Source organism: Bos taurus, chromosome 7 (assembly GCF_002263795.3).
Source record: "Bos taurus isolate L1 Dominette 01449 registration number 42190680 breed Hereford chromosome 7, ARS-UCD2.0, whole genome shotgun sequence".
NCBI lineage: Eukaryota > Metazoa > Chordata > Mammalia > Artiodactyla > Bovidae > Bos > Bos taurus.
Genome location: NC_037334.1, coordinates 3,035,070 through 3,056,583, shown reverse-complemented (window position 1 = coordinate 3,056,583; position 21,514 = coordinate 3,035,070). Strand labels below are relative to the sequence as shown.

Genomic DNA, 21,514 nt, shown 5'->3' with positions numbered 1-21,514 from the left:
GTGTCCTGGCCCGATCCTCGGAGGGTCGGAGTGCAGGCACGGGGCCAGGGCAGGACGGCCGGGCCGGCACCAACCACGGGGCTCAGGAGGGGCCAGAGAGAAGGGGGGCCCTCCAGAGAACCAGCATCCCTGAATCCAGGTTGCAACCCCTGACCCCCATCGGAAAGTGTTTCGGTTCACGGTGGTTGGGGGGCTCCGACCGTCTCTGCGGCCGCCCCTGTATATCATTAACTCTCCCCAGTTGGGGGTGTGTGTAAAGGGGCCAGGAGAGACCCCGGTGACACCCTGCCGGGCCCGGCTCAGAAAACAATATCCCCACGAAGACGACAAGATTAAGCACAAGAGAAAAGTGAAAATGCTGCTGGCGATTCACACGCCCTCAGGAGTGCTGTGTTAAAGCGTGTGAATAGTGAGCTCCCCTCGTGCCCCAGGCCCCTGGGCCGCGCATACCTCCCGGTTGCTATGACTGGCTTGCTATGGCCTAATCGCCGACGAGGGGGAAATTCATATAAAATATCGAGGGCCATTGTGGGCCTAACGCGGCGTGACAGTGGCTCACAAAGCCAGATTCATTAGCCCCAGCAGGTAATCAGGACGCCGGCCGTGCTGGCGGCCGGGCAGTGTCAGGGGCCGCTGCTACAGTGGGGCGCAAGCCGCATTCCGCTCTCAGGTGGCTCCATCCTTTGTGCAGGACGGGCCAACAGGATTACCAAATGCCATTGCCCATTGCGACACCCCCTCCTAGCCACCCCGCCAGCTCTGAGACCAAGGAAGGTGGGCTGTGTGGGAAGGGGGCAGACTGCAGGCTAGGGGCTCTTGCCAGTCTTTCGTCTCTCCTTTCCTCATGTTGGAGCATTGCTAGGGGGAAGAGGTAACAACCTCTGAATGCTCTGAACGGGCTCTTGAGGCCTTGATGGGCCAGGGAGACTGACCTGGAGCATTTGCTGGCCTCTCTGCACCTGCACAGGCATTGTAGGACTTGCTTGTCTTTGCGGGGGGTTGGTTATCCCTGGACCTGCCCCTCTGCATCCCTCCCCTCCTACAGCCTCTCACCTGTCAGGTACGCAGAGGCCTGAGTCTGGCCAGGGAGGCCGAGAGGGAGCCATGGCCGCTGCCTCTGAGTGTGTGCTGGGGATGTGGCAGAGTGAGGGCGCTGAGTTGTTTCTATGTCTTGCCAGGGATGCTCAGGAGGCAGGTGGGAGCAGAGAAATGCTCCCACAGAAGCTCCCGTGGAGGCTCAGTGTCCACAGGAGCCATTTGCCCCAAGCTGGCGTCTCTGCAGGCCTCTCCAACTGTGGGCACCAGTACGTGCCACAAAGAACTCCTTGCCTGCAACCCCGGGGAGACCCAAAGGACCCCTAGCTGAGTAAGGGCAAGCCTGTGGGATGGGGGAATTTGCCTCACAGAGCTGGTGAGAGAGGAGCTTCCCTGCAGCGTAGGAGAGTGGTGGGGCGAGGGTCCAGGGCTCCCCACCCTGAGCAGGCGATTGTGGTTACAGCCATGGTCCTGGCAGGGGGAGGGGGTCTGCGTGGAGGCAAGGAAGCCTGCCTCCTACCTGCATCTCCTCTGCTGATCCACTCCAGCATCAGACAGGAGGTCTGACCCAGAAGTCAACATTGCCCATGGAAGAAGTAGAGCCCCAGGTCTCAAGGGACCACAGGGGAGGCACACCCAGGTGAGAGAGGGCTGTCTCTCAGGCCAGAACTCAGCCAGGAGGCTTTGACAGGCAGGTCCTACAGCTCTAAACGAGGAGTCACATCCCACCCTGCCCCAGGCTGAGTCCCCACCCAGCTACCAGATGATAGCAGCCAAGCCCCAGGGACCCAGGGCCTCACTTCACACAGAAGCCAGGCCAGAGATGCGTAGCCCACTGCAGGAGCCTGGAGTAAGGGGGAGTAGGTGATGCCCTCCGTATTAGCCCTTTCCATGTCCCTCCAAGGGCAGGGAGTGTGTCAGGGACACCCTTGCCGTGGTAAACCCTCTCCCTTCAGAACCCTGTCCTAGGACCTCCTTTCCAGATGCCTCTTGGGTCTGGCCACCTTCCTGAGGAGGGGCTTAGGAATCTGAGACCATAATGGAGCTTGAGTTCAGCACAGGAATGTATCAGAATCACCGAAGGATTCTTCGCAGATATACATGCCCCCTCCCAGAACTGCAGCCCTGGGTCCATTGGTAGGTCTGCGGTGACCACTGCTGGGGCATCTAGTTACCCTCAGAGCTTCTCAAAGGGTCCATTGTGTGGACCCCACAGACAGAATGCCCCAGGAGCTTGATTTCATTGGTCAGTGGTCAAATCTGAACCACAGTCCCCTTCTAGGAACTTCCCTTCCTGAGAGGTTACACTCATTCCTCAAAAAAGGGATCCATGGCCCCTTCAGGCCAATGGGACCATCCCAGGAGCCCTAGGCCATCCCCTCTTTCTCATCCAGGACCAGCCTCCCACAGCCTTCCCCTCCCAGGAGAGGACTGGTGGGTCTCTCCCCATGCCCTGTGGCTGCAAAGTATGGGGCCAGCCTAGCAGGGCAGGTGGGTCCTCCACCTCCTGAAAGCCACAGCTATGGAGACAGCCTGGTGGTCATGGAGCCCATTGCTGGGGGATGCAGGAGCCTCTGCTGGGCTCAGTGCCCATGGCTGGGCAGCCTGGGACCTGGGCTGACTGCTCTGGGGCTCTACACCCCTCTCGGGCTGAGAGGGCCTGCGGGACCCTTTAGGGTGGCTCAGCAGAGACGAGCCACCTCCTTTGGTCTGGACCAATTATAAAAGGATGTGCAGGCCTAGGGCAGGGAGGCCTCTGGGTGGTGCTTTCCTATCAATCCCTGATCAAAGGGCCTTCTGGGTAATCTCCCAAATGGAAAATCATCTCTGGGACAGAGGTCTTCTTGTCCACTCAGACCACAGTCAACACTTAATAAGTAGTTGCTAACTACTGGGGAAATGTTAAAGACAAGGACCTTGGAATATTTTTTGAACTTTCTTCAGCATATAGGACTTTGGAAATAAATCCTTTTTTGATGTAAAAAAAAAAGGTCCTTTTCTGAAATTATGCTTGTCATTTCTTATGTATCTTATTCTCTCAAAAAAGTGACAAAATTTCACAGTCCTATGTAATTTTTAGTACTTTTTAGTACTAAATTTTAGTACTAAATTTTTAGTACTTTCCAAGCCTATGAAATCCAAATCTGGAAACAGGATTTATTAGAATCCCTCTAGAGTTTAGAACTAGAGTTTTAAAGTTCTGAGACCCAGAGAAGTAAAGTAACCGCCAAAGCCCATCTCACACGTGACACTCGACCCTGGTACCCAAGGCTGCACTGGTCTCGGTGATGGTGCAGCCATGCCAGACAACTCGCGCTGCATGTCCCTCCCCCATCACCCCCGCCAGGACTGCAAGCTCTTACAACATAGTAACCTGCCGCAGATTTTACCTCCGCCCATCCATCCATCCACCATTCATCCATCCATCCATCCATCCATCAACCCATTATTCAGGCATCATCCACTCGCTGTCCACCACCCACTCATCCATTCATCCATTCATTCATCCACCCAGTCTCCACCATCCACCCATTCACTCATCCATCCACCGTCCATTCATTCAGCCACCCCTCCATCCCAAACCTGCCCCAGAGCTTACATTGCCAAGCTTATTGTGTGTCCTTTCCCCCTATTCTCTTCATCATAAACTGTAATCTCCCAGAGGCAGGTGACCCAGCACAGCCCAAAGCAAAGAACCTGACTTGCAATAGCAGGGCCTCCCACTAAAGGAATGCAAAGATTCCTCTGGTTCACCCTTCTCCTCCCCAGTGCACGATTCCCTCCACCTAACAGTAGGTCATTCAGTTTGTGCTTAATTACCACCAGAACAGGTAGCTCCTTCAACTTTCAGAAAGTCTAAGTCGTTAGAAATTTCATCAGAGCAGCAATCCACTTTCTCACAGATTTCTTACTTTGGTTCTTGAGAATGGGCACCTTGCATCTTACTTACCTTGTATTTCTAGTTGTGAGCCTAGCGTATGGCTCATTATAGACTCTCGGGTCCTGGGTGGGTGGATGACTGTTTTGATAGATGGGTGATGGGTGGTGAATGAATGAATGGATGAGTGATGGATGGATGGATGTATAGATGGTAGAGGGATGGTAGATGAATAGATGGATGGATTGTGGATAAATGAAAAAAGGGTAGCTCATCGATCCTTTGAATAAACTGAATAAATAATTGCTAATGAAACAATTATTAGCAATTAGGAACAAAAAGGCTCTTGATGAAGTGAAGGAAGAGAGAGAAAAGGCCAGCTTAAAGCTAAATATTAAAAAACTAAGATCATGGCATCCAGCCATATTACTTAACAGCAAATAGAAGGAGAAAAGGTGGAAGTAGTGACATATTTCCTATTCTTGGGCTCTAAAATCTCTGAGGATGGTGACTGCAGCCGTGAAATCAGAAGATGATCGCTTCTTGGCAGGAAAGCTGTAACAAACCTAAACAGTGCATTGGAAAGCAGAGACATTACTCTGCTGACAAAGGTCCATATAGTCAGGGCTATGGTCTTTCCAATGGTCACATACAGTTGTGAGAGCTGGACCATAAAGAAGGCAGAGCACCAAAGAATTGATGCCTTCAAACTGTGGTGCTAGAGAAGACTCCTGAGAGTCCCTTGAACAGCAAGGAGACCAAACCAGTCAATCTTAAGGGAAATCAAGCCTGAATACTCGTTAGATGCTGAAGCTCCAGTATTTTGGTCATCTGATGCAAATAGCCGACCCATTGGAAAAGTCCCTGATGCTGGGAAAGATTGAGGGCAGAAGGAGAAGAGGGTGTCAGAGAATGAGATGGCTGGAGGCATCACCGATGCAATGGCCATGAACTTGGACAAACTTCAGGAGATGGTGAGGGACGGGGGGCCTGACGTGCTGCAGTACATGGGGTTGCAAAGAGTCGGACACAACTGGGCTACTGAACAAAAATGAAAAAATATCAAGCTTCTGGGAAAGATGGTTTTCTTGATGGAAGTTACTTGTCTTACAAAAAGACTCTTTTAGGAGATTCTCTTTCTTCTTCCTTTTCCTGATCAGAGATTGCAGTGTGGGAATGAGAGTCCTGAGCTGGCACAGAGCAGGCCTGAGGAGCCCTAACAGCTCGTGTAGGCACGATTCTAGCAATGCACCCCTCTCTTATAGGCTGTGTCCCTTCCTTCTCTCTTGACCTGCTATAGCCCATTCAAAAGAAAGCATTTTGCTGGTGACGGGGATATTTCCAGTCTCATCTCCAAGAACCAATTTCTCTACCCACAGGCAGAATGGTTCTCTCTCCTTATCTGTGTGTGTCTGCTGTTTGTGGCTAAAATTTTGCTGTAACTGGAGTTGCTGCTGTGCCTTCCCAGCCCATGACCTCAGGCGAGCCCTGTGCCCCTTCCTCTCTAAGCTGAGACTACTCTAGAAGGTCATGAGTTTCTTGGTTCAAACCTTTGTGGAAATTTGATAAAAAAAAAACAATCTATCCAGAAAGACACACGAGTTTTCAGACATGCCCTGGAATTCAGCTCATGATTTGGGGAAGGTTATGTTCTGGACTTTGTTGGTATGTTACTGTTACATATTGACAAGAACTTTAGGTTGAAAGACTTCTGTAAGTCTACAATAAACCTCGTTTTAGGGATAGAGTAAACGAACACGTGGGCTTCCCTGGTGGCTCAGTGGTAAAGAACCTGCCTGCCAAAGTAGAAGACTCAGGTTTGATCCCTGGGTTGGGAAGATCCCCTGAAGAAGGAAATGGCAACCCACTCCAGTGTTCTTGCTTGGTGAATCCCATGGACAGAGGAGCCTGGAGGGCTACAGTCCATGGGGTCACAAAGAGTCGGACATGACTGAGCGACTAAAACAACAAATGATGAACACCCTAAAGCTTACCTATGGTTTCCTGGGTTAAAAGCCCCACAGCTGTGGGATGGCACCTAGGCATTCTGGGGGTCTTATACACAGCATCAGAATGTGTTTTAACTTTTCCTTTGGAAATAATTGTGTAGACTTACAGAAACATTGCAGGAATCCAGATCTCCTCCCAGGCCTCCCCATTGCTGACATGACACAAATCCAGCTAGATCCATCAAAACGAAGATCCATCACTACTAACTAAACTCTAGGCTTTACCCAGATTTCATCCATGTCTCCACTAATGTCCCTTATCTGTCCAGGATCCCATCCCAGGTCCATGGGCTCCTCAGCCCAGCCCTTGCCTTTCATGCTCTTGAAACCAGGAGGAATTTGGTTAGGCCTTTGCGGGTGTCTGATGTTTCCTGATAATTAGATCTTTAAAATGCCTCAAAGAGGGTGGAATTTCCTTGGGACACTGTCTTAGGAGGCACATGGCATCCACCCATCTGTTTTCTGTCCTGTTGCTGGTGACGGCAACCCCGATTTCTCTGGTGAGGAGGGGCCTGTCATAGTTCCCCAGTGCAAAGTTTCAGGTTTTCCCTTTGTGACTGATCAGCTTCTCTGGTAACTGCTTAAAGACCTGTGTCTTCAATTTTAAAAGGATTTTCAGAAAGAACCATCAGAAAGATGGTCAGAAAGAACCATCTTACTTTTTTTTTTTTTTTTCTGGCTTATGGTCTGTATTAGGCTTCTTTTCCTCATGAGCAATTTGAAGGCCAGCTCCACGGTGTCTTTGGTCCTCAGATCTTTATTTGTGAGGAGCCCCTCTCCTCGTTTGACAGAAAAGGAAACTGAAGTACCCAGAGAAGAGAGAAGTGTGCAGGCTCACACAGACAGAGCAGGGCAGGAATGAGTTTTTCCCTCTAAGTTCAAGGGGGAACACCCCTCCCAATCCCCGCACACACTTCCCCTCAAGTTGTCTGGAAGCCCTGGACTGTTTGCCTGAGCTTGCTAAGCAGAGATCTCCAAGCCCTCTGCAGGGCAGGGCAAAGCCCCATGCCCGCTTTCTCTCCTCTTATCTCAGTAGCTGGAGAGGGGAGGTGACAGGGGCTAGCAGAGGGTGCAGAGCAGAGGCAGAGACAGGAGGCAGGATCCTCCTACAGGGGCTCGCCCTGGGCCCTCTGGGGACAGGCTCAGAGGGACCTGGGGGGGCATATTTAGGACTCAGAGACTCTGAGCCTTGAGAAGGGCCACCAGAGAGCACACGGTAGGGGAGGCATCAGGCTGTGTGCAGTGGGTTCCAGGAATGCCCAGGACATACTGGCTCTACCCTGCCCTGGGAAGGGTGGTTAGGAACCCCCAGACCTCCAGCTCACAGCCCCTAACCCAGAGTCACTGCATGGGCAGGAGGGGAGACACCAGACCAGGACCCTGGAGGGGTGAGAATCATGTTAGCCCAGCCTCCAAAGAGTTGGAGGTGAGGGACAACCTGAGTCCTTGAGAAGACAAAATAAGGGTGGGGGCTCTGCTGAGTGGAAGAACAAGAAGGAAGGGGGTCTGTGTCCATGTCGTGTGTGCCTTGAGTCAGCAGGAAGTGGTTCCAGGCTGCCCTGAAACTAATCAGGTTTATTATAAAAGGATAACAGGACAGGGGCTTCGTGTCTTCAGAGGCAGATGTCTGGGTGATGTCTGGGAAAGAGGACAGGGAGGCAAGCTGTCCTGAATTTGTTCCAGGACAAGCTGAGTAAGGAGCGGCAGAGAGGCAGGTCCCCTGGGGTGGGCCTGTCCAGGTGTGCTCAGACTCTCCTGGACTCCTTGCCCCAACCCAGGGCCTCTGCCCTCTCCTCTGACCAGTCCCTCGCTCACCAATAACCATCTGTGGGATGGGCCTGGGGCTACAGATTAGAAACAAAAAGTGAACACGACACAGCCCCCACCTCAGGGAGCTTTCAGGCAGAATGAGTTGTGAAATGGTCCTCCTGAAGCCCTTGGGGAGCCCTAGCGCTCCAGGGCCAGGCGTGGACTGAGCCCAGACTGCATCCTTGGATCCCCAGGGAGCAGGGATGGGGACACAGCAGACTCACAGCAGCAGAGAAGCAGCTGGAAAGAACCCAAGGGAAGGACGAGGGCTGAGTGTGGCTGGAAGCCAGGGAGTGGTGATCAGGGCTGAGAGGGTAGCAGGTGGGGCAGAGTCAGCCTGTGTGTGAGTCAAGCAAGGACACAGTGGCAAGGACTGGAGAAGGGGCTTGGCAGGGCCAGATGGGCTCTGGACAAAGCATTCCTCCTACAGTATGTATAGGGGGATGTGCATACTTGGTGAGTGTGTGCATATATGTGTGTGTCTGTGTGTGCATGCGTATATGGGTATGAGGTGAGTGTCTGTATGTGTGGATGGGGTTGGGGGAAGCTGGAAGCTGGAGGCGCCTGTCCCAACTAGGATCCTCTTCTGGTGCAAGTGGGAGATTCTGAGGTCTGGACTCATGGTTGAGAACAAGGAGAGGCAAGATGGGCCACGGCCATTTCAGGAGGCCAGAGCAGCCTTCAGACTTGGGTAGATCCAACCAAGCTGTCAGTGGGAGGTTGATGGGGGAGAAATGGGGAGTCCTTCCTGGGTTTGTGACTGGGTGCTTGCCACCTGGGAGTTTCCAGAAACAAGCAGGTGTCCAGGCCTGCTCTGGGGAAAACATGGGGAGTATATAGGTTGGCTGTGGTCTGCAGAGGACCATCCAGAAGTGTTGGCAAATCCATAGAAAGAAGTCACCAAAAGCAGGGTGGAGCCTTGCAGCTATCAAGAGGCTGGTGCCTAGGGCACTTTCTCAGACACATCCCACTCTGTGTGTTCCTAGTGTAGGAGTAAACGTGCTTTTCTCAGGTGTGTGTGGATGTGTACAAAGCTGTGTGGCTGAGTCTGAGTGTGTGCACACTGCTGGCCGGAATCCTATCTTACCACTTCCCTGACTCTGCTGCCTGAGTTTTGGGACACATATCCTTGGCTGCAAACCTGGGAGCAGGTAAGACCATGCAGTTGGAGGAAGTGTGGGATGCAACCCCAAACCTCTGCTTGCTCCCCAGGGTGGAGCCCCCTCTCCATCCCCCTCCCAGGGAAAAAGCCTCCTGAGCGTTGATGTGGAGTGAGGAGGTAGCGGCCCCCTGGGATGACTCTCCTGTAGCCATTTCGAGCCCTTGCATGGTCCAGGCCTGCGGTGGGGCCTCTGCCCAGGAAGAGCTCAGGGAGAAAATGGGGCACATACCCCTTGCCAGACACAGAAGGCCCTGGTTGGTCCTGTTCCTACATCTCTCCAGCTCACTCCTCAGTCCATAGCAATTTTTTTACCTGGGATTTTAAAATTCTTGCTAATCAGCAGGTAAGCTCCATAAGGTTATCTTGCTCCCTGATGTTTCTCCAACAGGGTTTGGCAAAGCAGGTGCTCCACACACATGTGGAATGGTGATTTGAGGAGTGAGTGAGTTCTATCAGTTCATACAGGACCCAGGGTACCCGCAGGACCTGGTCCTGCACCTGGAGCAGATCATGGCTTGGTGCCTTGAGGAAATGTTTGCACACACTCAGGAGGCGTGATGCGTTGATGCATTCATTCATACTGTCTGGGGAAGCCTGGCTGAGGATCCAGCCTCTGCAAAGTCCAGGCTGTCCCCTACATGCCCTGTATTTCCCTCTGGTCCTGCCAGCCCAGCCCCTCCCCACCTGGGGCCCTGACTTTGTGAGCCCCCATGCAAAATACCCCTGCCTCCTTTTTTTCCTCTGCCGACTTCCTGCCTGTCCTTTGAGACCAGTTCCTCTAGGGTTCTGTCTGCCAGGGTGAGGCGAGGCCTCCCACACCCAGAAACCCCCTGCAGCTGGCCTCTCCAAGGCAGGCCTCTGCTGACTCCCTCACATGCCTGTCTGATCCAGTTCAGCCCCACTGGCTTTTTCTTCCTAAGCTTCAGCCACCCCCCATTGGCCTTCTAAAAACAAATGCCACATCCCCTGACTCAGTTCCTCCATGTGTAGAAGGAGAAGGCAGCATTCAGGGGCCCAGGAGCTCCAATATCAGGTCAGAGGCAGTCTGCCAGTTCCTGAGGGGCATTCAGCTCCAGACCCAAGCACGAGGGGCCAGCATAGGGCAGAGTGCACTTGGAGGCACTGACCTTCAGACGGCTCCAGAAGAGGTGGCCCTTCCGCTGGGCCTCTCAGTACCTGGTGTCTGAAGTGAAGAAGGGAAGGGTGTGCAGGTAGTGAAAGAGGCACAAGTGGGCAGCGTGTGAGCCGGGAGCCGCACCCTGGCAGGGCTGCTGGAAGCTTCCAACAAGGACATCTGGGCACAAGGGCTCCACCATGGGTTAGCAGGACACTAGAAGGAGTATCTGCCTTTTGTCTCCCTTTTAATCAATCCACATAATTTGAGATTCATCCACTCTGTCTTTCCTGGTATGCGAAGTAGAATTCCACTTCATAAATATGCCACAGGTTTTAATTGAAATATAATTGACATATAACATTATAATTAGTTTAGGTGTCCAAAATAGTGGTGGGCTTCCCTGGTGACTCAGATGGTAAAGAATCTGCCTGTAATGCAGGAGACCCTGATTCAATCCCTGAGTTGGGAAGATCCCCTGGAGAAGGGAAGGGCTACCCACCCCAGTATTCTTGTCTGGAAAATCCCATAGACAGAGGAGCCTGGCAGGCTACAGTCCACGGGGTTGCAAAGAGTCAGACACGACTGAGTGACTAACACTCCTACTACTACAACATAATGATTCAGTGTTTGTGCACACTGGGACATGATCACCACAAAAAGTTTAATTAACATCCATTACCCCACACAGTTACAAGACTTTTTCTTATGATGAGAACTTTAAGATCTATGTTCTTAACAATTTCCAAATATACAGTATAAATTCTAGTTGCCATCTGTAACCCACGATTTATTTACCTTATGACACTATTTTTCATCCGTTCACCTGTTGATAGACATTTTAGAACTCAGTTTAGGACTATTACAAATAAAGTTGCAGTGACATTTGCTTCATGGTCTTTACATGAACACAGGTTTTCTCCAGGGTTAATACTTTAGAGGCGAATGACCAGGTCATAGGGTAGGCACATGTTTTCAAGAAGCGGCCAAATCGATTTCCAAGCGGGAAGCACCACTCTCCTTCCCAGCCAGTAGTCTACAGCGTTCTGATTTCTCTACATCCTCACCAGCACTGGTTATGATCTGACTTTCTGGTTTCAACCGTCCCTGCGGTTCTCCATGACAAGTGATGCCCAGCATCTTGCCTTGGCTCCTTAGCTCTCCGTATACTTTCTTTGGGGAAGCTCTCTCCCCTCCTTGGGTCCTTACTCAGGGACGCGCGCTCCTGTCCCACCGCAGCCCTGCCTCCCCTTCACTGTACCGCGGTACCGCGCTGCGAGTCTAGCACCCGACGCCCATGTGGGTGCCCAGGGCCCAGCCTGGGAAGAGGCAGCCGCGCCCCCCACGGCCAGCCCCACCCAGCCATGCCGGGTTCTGCCAAGCAAGTCATCTCTTTTCGCAGCTACTCGGGAGTCCGCCTTCGTGCACGCCATCGCCTCTGCCGGCGTAGCCTTCGCGGTGACGCGCTCTTGCGCCGAGGGCTCCGCTGCCATCTGCGGCTGCAGCAGCCGCCATCAGGGCTCGCCCGGTGAGGGCTGGAAGTGGGGCGGCTGCAGCGAGGACATCGAGTTCGGCGGGATGGTGTCTCGGGAGTTCGCAGATGCGCGGGAGAACCGCCCAGACGCTCGCTCCGCGATGAACCGCCACAACAATGAGGCTGGGCGCCAGGTACGTTTGTGGCCCCCTTCAGTCCTGGGGGTGAAGCAGAAATCCCTGAGACCACACCCCTGCGGGGCTCTGGGAAACAGAGCTTTCTGAGTAGGATGTGTGCCGTGGCCCCCTGAGGGGTGTGGCCCGCTGGAGGCAGGGTGGTGGGCCATGGGAGGGATGTATCTGATGGCCAGATTGGGGGTCTGCTCACCTCCTGCCCAAGAGTGTCTGAAACACAGGGCTGTCCCGTTGCTCCACGAGGTCTAGGGCATTCTCACAGGATGGCAGGTCTGCCTGTGATGTTGGGGTCACAAGGAAGGAGGGACGGGACAAAGTCCTGCTCCTGCACGTTCCCGGAGGGAGACAGCCAGGCTGCTACACCACAGTGTGGTAAGTTCTCCAATGAAGAAATGCACAGACACACACACGCGCAAGGTGATCTGGGCATAGTGGAGAGGTCAGACCCAGACTGGAGTCTCAAAAAAGACTTCTAGTGACAGAGGTGGTGAGTGGAGACAAGCAGAATCATTGGCAGACAGGGAAGCCTGGTGTGCTGCAGTCCACGGGGTCGCAAAGAGTCGGACCCGATTGAGCGATTGAGTGACCGAACTGAACTGAAGTGAGATGAGGGGAAGCCAGGAGAGTCTCTGGGTAACCCATCGTGAAAGAATGCACAGGAGTTAGTTCAGGCGGAATATGGAGAACAGGGAAAGAAAGATGTGGGGAATGGAGAGGCTGCCAGAGACCAAGTTGTAAAAGGATTTGTGAGCCTTTTTGAAAAGCACTTGATTAGAGGGTCAGGGGGGAACTGCTGATAGGAAGTGATGTGTGAGGGGCTGGAAAATGTCCAGTAGAGTTGGCTCTGACCTTGGCCAGTGAAACTGGGGCATTGCAGAGGGCTGAAGAGAGAACATTTTAATTTCCAACAACAGGGAACTTGGTGACTCATGTTAATCTTCTGACTAAAGATGAGTACAAATGTAGGATGAGACTAAAAAGCACCATTTACAAGTATAGAATACTCACGTGATGCAGTTACCTGACTTATCACAGGCAAGAAGACAGTGCAATGCAAAGGGGGACATGGTCTTTTCAATAAAGGATGCTCAGTCAGCTGGATAACAATATGGTAAAGAATTAATCTTGACCCCTGCTGCTGCTAAGTCGCTTCAGTCGTGTCCGACTCTGTGCAAACCCAGAGACGGCAGCCCACCAGGCTCCCCTGTCCCTGGGATTCTCCAGGCAAGAACACTGGAGTGGGTTGCCATTTCACTTCACACCATATTTAAAAAAAATCAATTTCCCATTTCCAAATAGGAAAGAGTAGACAGAGAATGTTTAGAAGAAAATAGAAGGAAATATCTTTGTGACCTCGGAGTAGGCAAAGATTTCCTAAACAGGCCAAAAAAGCACTCATAATGAAAGAAAAATGTAATAATGCAGAGTAGTATTAAAATGTATAAAACCGCACCACCATGAAACTGAAAAGGCGATCCATACAGGAGGAGACATTCACAATATATATACTCAACCTGTATATTAAAGTTATAGTATAAAAAGAACTCTACAAAGTAATAAGAAAAATACTGATAACTCAATAGAAAGTTGGCTAAAATATGGAAAGCCACTTCACAAAAGAAAATCTAGAAATGACCAATATGTGTGAATATGTGAAAAGGTGATCAATATCACTAGTCATCAAGGAAATGCTGTTGGAATACACGCCCTGGCAGGAAAAAAGATAACAACTGGAAGAGAGCATGATGGGAGTTTCCAAGGAGCTGGTGTTCTGAGGCTGGTAATTTGTGAAATTTGGTCATATTTCATGCTTATGACATATAAACTTTTGCATGTATACTGCTGCTGCTGCTAAGTCGCTTCAGTCATGTTCAACTCTATGCAACCCCACAGACGGCAGCCCACCAGGCTCCCCCGTCCCTGGGATTCTCCAGGCAGGAATACTGTATACTACACTTCCAAAAAAATAATTGTTAAGTGTCAAATAGCTAACCATATAGTGAAGAATTAGCAGTGCAAAGTTCAGAGGGTGACTATAGCCTCCAAGCCTGGTGCCTGGGGCTGCATTTATCCAGGGGTCATTTGCTGGTCTGAGAAAAAAGTATATATGCTGAGCTGCACTTTCAGCAGCCTCACCGAGCTAAAAGGGACCATCAGAGGTTCTATGTCTGGGAAATAATTCCTCCGTTTAGGCGGGATCCTGAGGAGTAAAAGAAAACCTGAAGTAGACAAGCCCTTGTGCACATGTGCAGGCTAGCAAAATCTCAAAACTGGATTAAGGTGATCCCAAATTGCTGGTATCCCCAGGCACCTGGAAAAAGAAGATAAATCTTTTCCAGAGAATGATAACCTTATGATAGCTGATAGTTTTTTCTACAAACAATTTTTCAAACACAATGTTCAACACATGATCATATATAACCTATTAAACGAGCTGGCGACAGAATGAGTGATAACCAGCCAAACAAAACAAAGCAGAACGAGAACAGCAACAGCAACAGAAACAAGAGTCCGATACTGAAATTATTAGACACAGATTATGAGAAAAAAAATATGCTTACTTCTGTTCACAAAGCTAAAATGTAATATAATAGATTTGGGAAAGAATCACAAAGAAACTGTAGACCTGAAAACTGAATGGGAGCTTCCAGTTAAAAAAAATGACAAACTAAATACGAAGGATTTTTGTCTGCAGTCTCCTAGAACATCACTAAAATGACAATGAACTAATTTTAAGATATATAACTAAACTATAGAGAACATGCAAAACAGAAAAGGGGACAAAGGCAATAAAACTTTGAAAGCACAAAGCAATCTCTCAGTACAGACAAGAAAGCTGAATCTTAAGCCAATAGAAACTCTTAAACTAGATTGGCTTTAATCTTAAAGCAATCACCCCAGGAATTTCTAGTATCCAATATCTTGAGAAGTAGAGATAGATATAGGGCTTGGAAACAGAAAGATTGGTTGAAATCTATTTTAAAAGCACTTTAAACCTACAAGCTCTTCTGTCCAACCTCTTGTATCCAGACAACACCCCTCCATCATCATGGCAGAAGCCTGGAGGCTTATTCCCTAATGAGGGTAAAGCAGATGATGTCTGGACTGCTGAGGGGGAGGCTGCCCAAGTGAAAGGAGTCTGTCTATATACACATTTCTCTTCTTAATCTCCTAGTACCACAGCGAATCTTGTATGCTCTAGGCGAGAGAATGGAAGATTCTCCCCTGAAAATCAGACCAATCCAAGAGGAGAGACTTGAAGATATTGATGTGGGGTTTCTCCTAAAAGCAACGTGGCCAGATCACTCTACAGTGAGGGTCTGAGTACATGAATCTCTCCTGTGTACAGGAGGTTCCAATAAGTTTTTGGTCCCCCACTTTTAAATACAGCAGGTAGTTAGGGATCACTGAACATGATGGCTTCCTGCAACCACAAAGATAAAGACCAAAATAAATAAACAAAAACCAAACTTATGGGAAAGAGACATTATAAAGAGAGATGAAAACTTCAAAAACCCATCACTATGCCCTGAGAGTTAATATACTGAATCCATAAAACTAGAATAAACTGTTAACTTAAAAGAATATCCAGGGGGGAAAGGAGGCTCTTAGAAATTAAAATAGAACAGCAAAAAATCTCAGCAGAAAGGTTGGAAGACAGTTGAGACAGCCTTCCCACAAAGTAGAGGAAGAAGAAGAAAGACAAAGACCTGGAAAATAGGAAAGACTAGAAAATATAGAAGATCTGTCCAAGAAAGACAATGATGAACATGAAGATGAGGAAATTTGGTAAAGAATTAATGCAAGAAGTTTCCCAGAGCTGATGACCAGAAGTTCAGACCAAACAGGCCACGTAAGTGATTAGCGTAAGAAAGGGGAAGACCCATGTCCAAACTCATTGTGAGGGCTTTCTTGGTGGTGCAGTGGTTGAGTCTGCCTGCCAGGGCAAGGGACATGGGTTCAACCCCTGGTCTGGGATGATTCCACGTGCAGCACAACTAGGCCCATGCGCCACAACTACTGAGCCTGTGCTTTAGAGCCCCTGAGCCGCAACAAGAGAAGCCACCACAATGAAAAAGTCCACACACATCAATGAAGAGTAGTCCCCATTCACAGCAACGAAGACCCAGCACAGCCAAAAATAAAAATTTAAAAAGAAAACTTATTGTGAAATTCACAGCCTATGACACAGAGAAGCCTTCCAAACTTCCCAGAAGATTTGATTTCACGCAAAGGATCAGGAATCAAAATATCATCAGTGTTTCTAAGAACGACAGTGAAAGCTAGAATAAAATAGAGCAATACTTTCAGAATCCTGAAAGGGGGAAATATTTTAAGCCAAGACTTTTATACCAAGCTAAATCGTCTTTTCAACTTTTCAAGTAGAAAAGATTTGTTTGCAGACATGCACATTTCACAAAATTTACCAGAAGGGTGTTGAAAAAGATGTCTCCAAGAAAATGAAATCCATGGAACATCTGGTGTGTTTGAAAGTCTTGAAGAGAATATTTACATGACTAGAGAGTGTATGGAGAAGGCAATGACAACCCACTCCAATACTCTTGCCTGGAAAATCCCATGGGTGGAGAAGCCTGGTAGGCTGCAGTCCACGGGGTTGCTAAGAGTCAGACACGACTGAGTGACTTCACTTTCACTTTTCACTTTCCTGCATTGGAGAAGGAAATGGCAACCCACTCCAGTGTTCTTGCTTGGAGAATCCCAGGGATGGGGGAGCCTGGTGGGCTGCCGTCTATGGAGTCGCACAGAGTCAGACACGACTGAAGTGACTTAGCAGCAGCAGCAGAGTGTGTATGAGACTGAATCTGTAAGTACATTAAAAACAGCAACAACAAAACATTTTGTAGAAAAAGAAAAGCAATCACATCGTGTGGCTCAACCAAGTATGACATTTAACAAAGCCCCAACACTGTCAGCTTCCCTGGTAGCTCAGCTGGTAAAGAATCTGCCTGCAATGCAGGCAACCCCAGTTTGATTCCTGGGTGGGGAAGATATGCTGGAGAAGGGATAGGCTACCCACTCCAGTATTCATGAGGTTCCCTGGTGGCCCAGTTGGTGAAGAATCCACTTGCAATGCTGGAGACCTGTGTTTGATCCCTGGGTTGGGAAGATCCCCTAGAGAAGGGAAAGGCTACCCACTCCAGTATTCTGGCCTGGAGAGTTCCATGGACTATATAGTCCATGGGGTCACAAAGAATCAGACACGACTGAGCATCTTTCATTTTCAACACTGTCAGCACCAAGTTTTGATCTAACTGGAACTATGCCATAGTTTTTGGAGTAGGGAGGGAGTTTGGAAAAACTGTGCATCAGAGTTGGGGTATAAGGTCCCCCCATGGGACCTCCATGGTGAGTCCATAAGACATAGGTCCATAGGTCCATAAGACAAGGCCAAACACTGAAAAATCAAGAAGTAACAAGTGAAAGTGTTAGTTGCTCAGTTGTATCCAACTGTTTGCAATCCCATGGACTGTAGCCCACCAGGTTCCTCTGCCAATGGGATTCTCCAGGCAAGGATACCAGAGTGGGTAGCCATTCCCTTCTCCAGGGAATCTTCCCGACCTAGGGATCAAACCTGGGTCAAGACAAGCATCTTATTACAGGTGCAGAGGTGCAAGGTGCTGCCCCTAGCAGGTCAGGAAAGTTCTGTTAATGAGAGTGTGGAAGCAGAACTCCTGTTTTTCTTAACAGGTCTTAGGAACTCTTGGACTCTTTAAAGTATATGCATATATAACTTTGATCAAAAGTAAAACTAAAACAAAAGACTTAGGAGGCAGAGATGGGAAGTGGCAGCTCCTCTTTGGCAAAAGCTTGGTCACGAAAGAGAAGAAAATGGTGATTAGACAGAACTGGACTTTGGTGAGGGAGTGTAATTTACAGATGCCCCTAAAAAAGTGCCAGGATCAGAAGGAAGGGTTGAAGAAACAGCAAGGAGAGGGGAACAGGGTGGAGGAAGCATCTGGACACGGAGCCCACCTGAAGTCTTAGACCAGCACTGTTTAATATAGAAGTGTAATGAAAACCACACGGTATGTATCAATTTCTAGTTGCCACATTTTAAAAGGAAACAGGTGAAATTTGTTTTAAATAATAAATTTTATTGAGCCCAATATAACCAACATGTTACCATGACAGTAATGCAATCAATATTAAAATTTTGAACGAGATATTTTACATCCTCTTATGAAATCTGGGGATTTAGTGTGACCCAGCATGTAGTGTGCCCTTAACAGCACTTCTCAGCCTGGGCCACCAGCCGCATCTCACGACCTCACAGGTGGCTATTTCTGATTACATCACAGGACCTTTCACCCCCAGCCCCACTCCTTCCCCCAAAGAAAGAAGGGAAGAGAACCTCCTGCTGGGGTGCCCACAGGAGTAACATAATGTAATTCTCAGCACTCCCCTAAGATGCAATAAACCCAGTTTCCTGCGCCCTGAAGGTATTGTGCTCCCATTATTCAGATCAGGCCAGCCCTCAGACTTGCAACCCAGCCCATGCGCATCTCCTCTAGACCAAAGTGTTGGATTTCCCCAGTTAGAAGGAACCATTTCCCTTTCCCACCCCTGCACTTACATGTCACGTTACAGCCCCTTCACTGAACATAGATGGCCTAGAAGTAGACTCAGCCCAGGAGGGGGCTTCCCAGACCCTTCCGTCCAGGATCTTGGGTCTGCCAGGGGAACCACATCAAGGATAGCATTGGGAGAGGGTGCTCCGCCTGGGAGTCCCAGAGCTTTATGGAGCAGGTTGAGGGATTGTTTGACAGATGAGTGGAAGGAAGTCTAAGGCAAGGAGCACAGCCATCATGCTCCGGGGAGGTGGGGAGGTTGAGGGCCTGCCCTGACTCCACCGCTTGCCTGCTTCTGTAGGCCATCGCCAGTCACATGCACCTCAAGTGCAAGTGCCATGGGCTCTCGGGCAGCTGTGAAGTGAAGACCTGCTGGTGGTCGCAGCCTGACTTCCGCGCCATTGGTGACTTCCTCAAGGATAAGTATGACAGCGCCTCAGAGATGGTGGTGGAGAAGCACCGCGAGTCGCGCGGCTGGGTGGAGACCCTGCGGCCACGCTACACTTACTTTAAGGTGCCCACAGAGCGCGACCTGGTCTACTACGAGGCCTCGCCCAACTTCTGTGAGCCCAACCCCGAAACAGGATCATTCGGCACGCGAGACCGCACCTGCAACGTGAGCTCGCACGGCATAGACGGCTGCGACCTGCTGTGCTGCGGCCGCGGCCACAACGCGCGCACCGAGCAGCGGAGGGAGAAGTGCCACTGCGTCTTCCACTGGTGCTGCTATGTGAGCTGCCAGGAGTGCGCGCGCGTCTACGACGTGCACACCTGCAAGTAGAGGGCGTCGCCATCGGCGCCCGCGGGTTAGAGCTCCACCCGGCGGGGGCGGGGCCCCTCAGTGGGCGGGGCGGAGGCGGGGCTCTGAGGTAGAGCTCCTCTGTGGGCGGGGCGGGGCGGAGGCGGGGCTCTGAGGTAGAGCTCCTCCGTGGGCGGGGCGGGGCGGGGGTGGGGCTCTGAGGTAGCGCTCCCCGGTGGGCGGGGCGGGGGCGGAGCTCTGAGGTATCGCTCCCCCATGTGCGGGGAGGGGGCGGGGCTCTGAGATAGAGCTCCTGGAGCGGGGCGGGGTCCTTTATGGTAGGACAGGGTTGAGGTTCCTGAGTGGTATAAAGTTCTTCCCCGTCCTGGAGTGAAACCCAGGTCTTCTCTGGGGTTGGGGCTCCAGGGATTTAGCCTGCCATTACTGTCCCCCGAAGACCACGTGGTTCCATCCTCCGGACTTCATCTATGTAAAGGAGAATCTCCTGGCAGAATGAGCTGTGGAGAGCCTGTGGGGAACATCTTGTCCTCCTACCCCTCCCACTGAGGTCCGAGGTATATCCTCCAGGGATTCCTCCCTCAATGATACCTGCCAACGCTCTCAACCAGGCCCTGCGGAATGGCTGGGATTTGGGTCCAGGAGATAGGGCCTCGTGGCAGTAGGCCGAGGGAAGGCCTGGGACATGCGGCCTAATTCTGTCCCAGCTGCTCTGTGCTGGGCATCAGACACCTAGGCCCTCTTCCCAGTGCCCTACTGCCACCCATGCCCCAGCAAGGCACCATGCAGCCTGGTCAGCTGTGCCCTCTACTTTGCCACTGACAGAGTCCAAGCCTGGTTCTCCCACCTCCCTGTCTTCACGTTCCCACACGTACCCCATCTCATCCACAGGAGAGGAGCAAAGCCTCCTGTTCCAGACTTGCTGTTGCCGCCCTCATGGCCTCAGCACCTCTCTCCAGCACCCTCATTCACAGTCCTCTGTAAAGGAAAGGCAAGAAGGGGACCTAGACTCTCAGGCTGCCCAGAGTCACTGGGCTGCACTGCTGCCCAGGTCCTACTCAGCTCTATAACCTACCTTGGAGGCTTACCTGGTGTTGTTCGGGAGATTTGGAGTCGGAGGATGCTACAACACTGATGCTACAGAGAGAGGACCCAAAGACCCCAGAGGAGTGGTCTCTGCCCCAGCCCCTTATGGCCAGGACTGACCCCCAGGTCCTGCTGCTACATCTATGGTACACCAGACCTACCTGCCACTGGCCATTGTGAAGTCTCCGGTGGGCTACTTGGCTTGGCCCTCATCACATCTGACTCATTCATCCTGTCTGGGAATGAGCAAGGCCGATGGACCCCTCAACTAATGCCCATAGGAACTGCCCACCATGTACTGCCGTGCCAAGACTTTTCCTCCTCAGCCTCTGGTACTGTGAAATGTTGCCTGGCCCCTGTCCATGAGGGCCTCCTCTCCAAGCAGGGGGAAAGACAATGGAGGGACCTTCACACCCCACTAGGAATACGACCTTCCTCTCCTTGAATTTTGCATTTGTGGGTTTTAATTTTATTTCCAATGCTGCTATATCCACCATACACAGGAGCTAGACAAACAGATGCGTTGTTGTGGTTTTCCTTTTCTTTCTATGAAAGAAACTTTTAGTCATAGCTTGTGAGTTTCAAACAATGGGGAAAGTAAAAACAAACAAACAAACAAGAAGAAGAAGAAACAACCAAACAAGCCTGTGGATTGTGCTGGATTTTTGGTGGTGGGTCAGCAAGGCATGGGACCTGGATTGGTCATGACCCTCTGGGAGGGGCCACGATGGGAGGTGGTGGTGGGCATGTTTAGCTCAGAGACTCCTGGGGGCTCTGTGGTGGCCTCCAGAGCCAGAATTCCAGAGGAAGGAAGAAGGATGGCCACTCCAAAGAAGGAAGGAAACAGCCAGTGGTCTCAAAGTCGAGGGGGAGACAGATCTGTGAAAAGTGCAGGGAAGGAGGCCTGCCTGTTGCAGGGGATGTGTGGTACAGCAAGCAGGGCACCATGGCAGCCCCAGGTGGGCAGACCCCACACAAGTCAGGAGTGCAGCAGGACATCCACCAAGTCAGCTGAAAGCCACTTCCCCAAACAACCACAACATGCTCACTCAGTTGACATCTGAGCACTAGCTACGTGGCCATGCTTCCTGGGCTTGGGGACATGAACTCTGTGTGGGGTCCCCTTCTCAGCCTGCCATGGGGCACTCTAGGAGCCTGGTCTGACTTGGAGGCAAGACATGTCCCCTCAATTGGAGGCTCACCAGCCAGAAGCCTGGAAATTAGGCAGGAACTTCTAACTGGGCCTCACCTCCTTCTGCCCCCTGCAAAGGCCACATTAGAAGTCACAGCTCTTGCAGCTGGAATCCAGTTGGGAGGTCATGAGGGACATCAATCGCTGGCAGAGAACTAATGTATGAAGCCAAGAACTCTCAGGGGCTCCTTCCTGCCTCTGCTCATCCTCAGGC

General features: G+C 50.8%; 1 protein-coding gene across 1 annotated transcript in view; it reads left to right on the top strand.

The window, feature by feature from the left end:
- WNT3A (Wnt family member 3A) overlaps positions 1–19,999 on the top strand; it is a 70,736-nt gene extending 50,737 nt beyond the window's left edge. Inside the window, exons 3-5 of the mRNA XM_024995392.2 lie at positions 11,410–11,675; positions 18,567–19,071; positions 19,914–19,999. Coding sequence (XP_024851160.1) covers positions 11,410–11,675; positions 18,567–19,046 — 746 coding nt within the window. The 3' untranslated portion in view covers positions 19,047–19,071; positions 19,914–19,999. The remainder of the gene's footprint in view (positions 1–11,409; positions 11,676–18,566; positions 19,072–19,913) is intronic.
- Positions 20,000–21,514: the final 1,515 nt, after the last annotated feature.